Genomic DNA, 2,287 nt, shown 5'->3' on the forward strand with positions numbered 1-2,287 from the left:
GAGGGGGAGGGGGGGCGCATATACACGCTAATTACACCTGCCGCGGGTTGACGGCGAGATCGGCGGCGAGGCTGGCGCGGAGCTGGCGCGTCGGGAAGCGCTCCATGGAGAAGACTTGCTCCAGCACCGCCAGCGCGGCGGGCGCGACGATCCATCTCGTGGACTTGTCAGCATTGGCGGCGGTGACCATGAGGCTGCGCGACGCGCGGGGACGACCCGTCGGTCAGTTTCACGTGCGCGCAGCGCGGGGGGGGGGGGGCGCGCAGGGAGGGGCGCGCGGCGCGGGAGGCCGGGAGGCGCAGGAGGTGCACACAGGAGGGACGCAAAGTGATGCCTGTTTTTGTGGGCAGCGACAGGGCACCACGGTGCTCAAGGGTCCGTCAAGAGGGCTGGTTATGTACCGGTAGAGGTGCGGGGATCACCCAATTCCCCCCGCTAACCGAAATACTTCAATGGAAGCTGCAGAGAAACAACCAAGCCTGAGCTAACAAGGTAAGAGGGAGATAGTGGACCGACGGACGTACGGACACATGTGTAAGAGCGCGCACGAGTGTGGGTGTGCGAGCAATATCGAAAGACGGCGAGGCCGGGATCGCACACGGCAGGGGTGGCGGGACGGTTGTGGATCGTCCTCGAGGGTCCGTCAAGGGCTTGGCAGCTGGGGTGCGGGCATCCCACAAAATCGCACCACCTCCCCCCGCTCGCTAACCGAAAGCCTGAGTTAACACGATCGAGGGGTCCCGTACCATGCGGAATCGACCCTATCCGGTGCTCAAGTGCTTCCTCTTCAAAGCCGACAATGGCTTCGTTCGCCGCCTTTTTCTCCGCCGTGCGGTACTCGAGTACGCCTTGAGTGCCCTGTTCAGGTTCTGCTTGCCGCAGTTGTCGTACAGCTCCTCGAGCTCGACCCAGCGCGTATCAATGAAGCCGTCGTCATTCTGGTCCTCTCCAAACTTGCCGCGGGTGAGGTATCTTAGCGACGTCTCCGCCGCGGCCAGCTCATTGCGCCGCTTCTTCCCGAAGCAACGTGCGACGAGCCGCTCAGGGTCGGCTGAGGGCCAAAAGCAAAACGCGCAACGCCACTCTCGCATCTCAGAGCCGTGTTCTATCTCAGCAACCCCGCTCGCGGGTGCTAGAGCAGCGGTCTTCAAGCTTAAATCCCACTCTACACAACACAGAGCAGCGTTTGCCTAACAAGACTCCGCTCTGCAACCTTCAGAGCGGACTCTTGCTCAGAAAAACACCGACCGAACACGTTCGAGCGGAGTCAAGTCAGTGCAACACCGCTCAACATAGCGGGAGCGGTCAATTTCCGCGGAGAGGCTAGGTGCCTCGCAGCTGCGTATTCTTGTATTATCGTCGAGTACGGAGTAGTTGCATGGCGGCGGTACGTATTCTCGTATCACTAGCTAGTGTCGTGTCCACTAGCTCCGAGTAGAGGGGGCGTCCTTGCAGTTAAGGGGAAACCTGGTACGCGGGTCCAACCCTCGGAGAGTATTCTTTAGCTCCGAGTAGAGGGGGCGTTCCGCAGCTAGGGGGGCCCACAGCAACCCGATGCCGAGCGTCCGGCCAACTGGGTGCGCTTCTCAGCTCCCCGGTCCTGGGCGTGAGGTTACTGACCGCACTCCAAGTGCTCCAAGTGAGGGGGGAGGCTGGCCTGAGGTCTGAAGCTCACCCATTGTGGAAGTGAGAACTGCTCGACCCACCCCTGATCCTGCTTAACAAGCTCCTCTTGTAGCTCGATCGGTCACACCGCCATCGCCGTCGGGGAGAGGGGGGGGGGACGACACTGCTCTGGCAGCGTGCACCTCGATCCTGTACCGTGTTTGTCATGACCCCCCCCATGAACACACCAGTGAGGGAGGGCGAGACGATCGAGGGGTCCCGTACCATGCGGAATCGGCCCTATCCAGTGCTCAAGTGCTCAAATCTCTACCCTGGTACATACATACAACAAGAGTCTTTTCTCCCAGTAAGCTAAAACTACTACAACAAACAACCTCTACATCATAAGCGGCGAACGAGGCACGGTCGCTCTCCGACATGAGGCGCGTTGCACTTGCCAGTGCTGCCCTGGCCTTCTGTCTGCCCGCCCAATGGGGGGCAGGTGCCTCTGCTGCTGTGGCATGCCTCACGGCTGCGACTGGCCGGCGCCTCGGCGCGTCAGCTCGGCTCAGCGTAGTGATCGCGTGCCCAGCGCAACTCGCCTGGACTCAACGCTCAGCCAGGAGCTCCCGCACGCGCTGGCGCGAGGCATGGCGCATCCAACGCGTCTAAATGCTCGCCT

At 61.6% G+C, this 2,287-nt stretch overlaps 1 protein-coding gene across 1 annotated transcript in view; it reads right to left on the bottom strand.

The window, feature by feature from the left end:
- The window catches only part of EMIHUDRAFT_459477 (hypothetical protein), a gene marked incomplete at its 5' end in the record, with an annotated part of 2,116 nt that extends 1,926 nt beyond the window's left edge, over positions 1-190 (bottom strand). Inside the window, one exon of the mRNA XM_005766329.1 lies at positions 38-190. Coding sequence (XP_005766386.1) covers positions 38-190 — 153 coding nt within the window. The remainder of the gene's footprint in view (positions 1-37) is intronic.
- Positions 191-2,287: the final 2,097 nt, after the last annotated feature.

This window comes from Emiliania huxleyi (genome assembly GCF_000372725.1).
Source record: "Emiliania huxleyi CCMP1516 unplaced genomic scaffold EMIHUscaffold_516, whole genome shotgun sequence".
NCBI classification, from domain to species: Eukaryota; Haptophyta; order Isochrysidales; family Noelaerhabdaceae; genus Emiliania; species Emiliania huxleyi.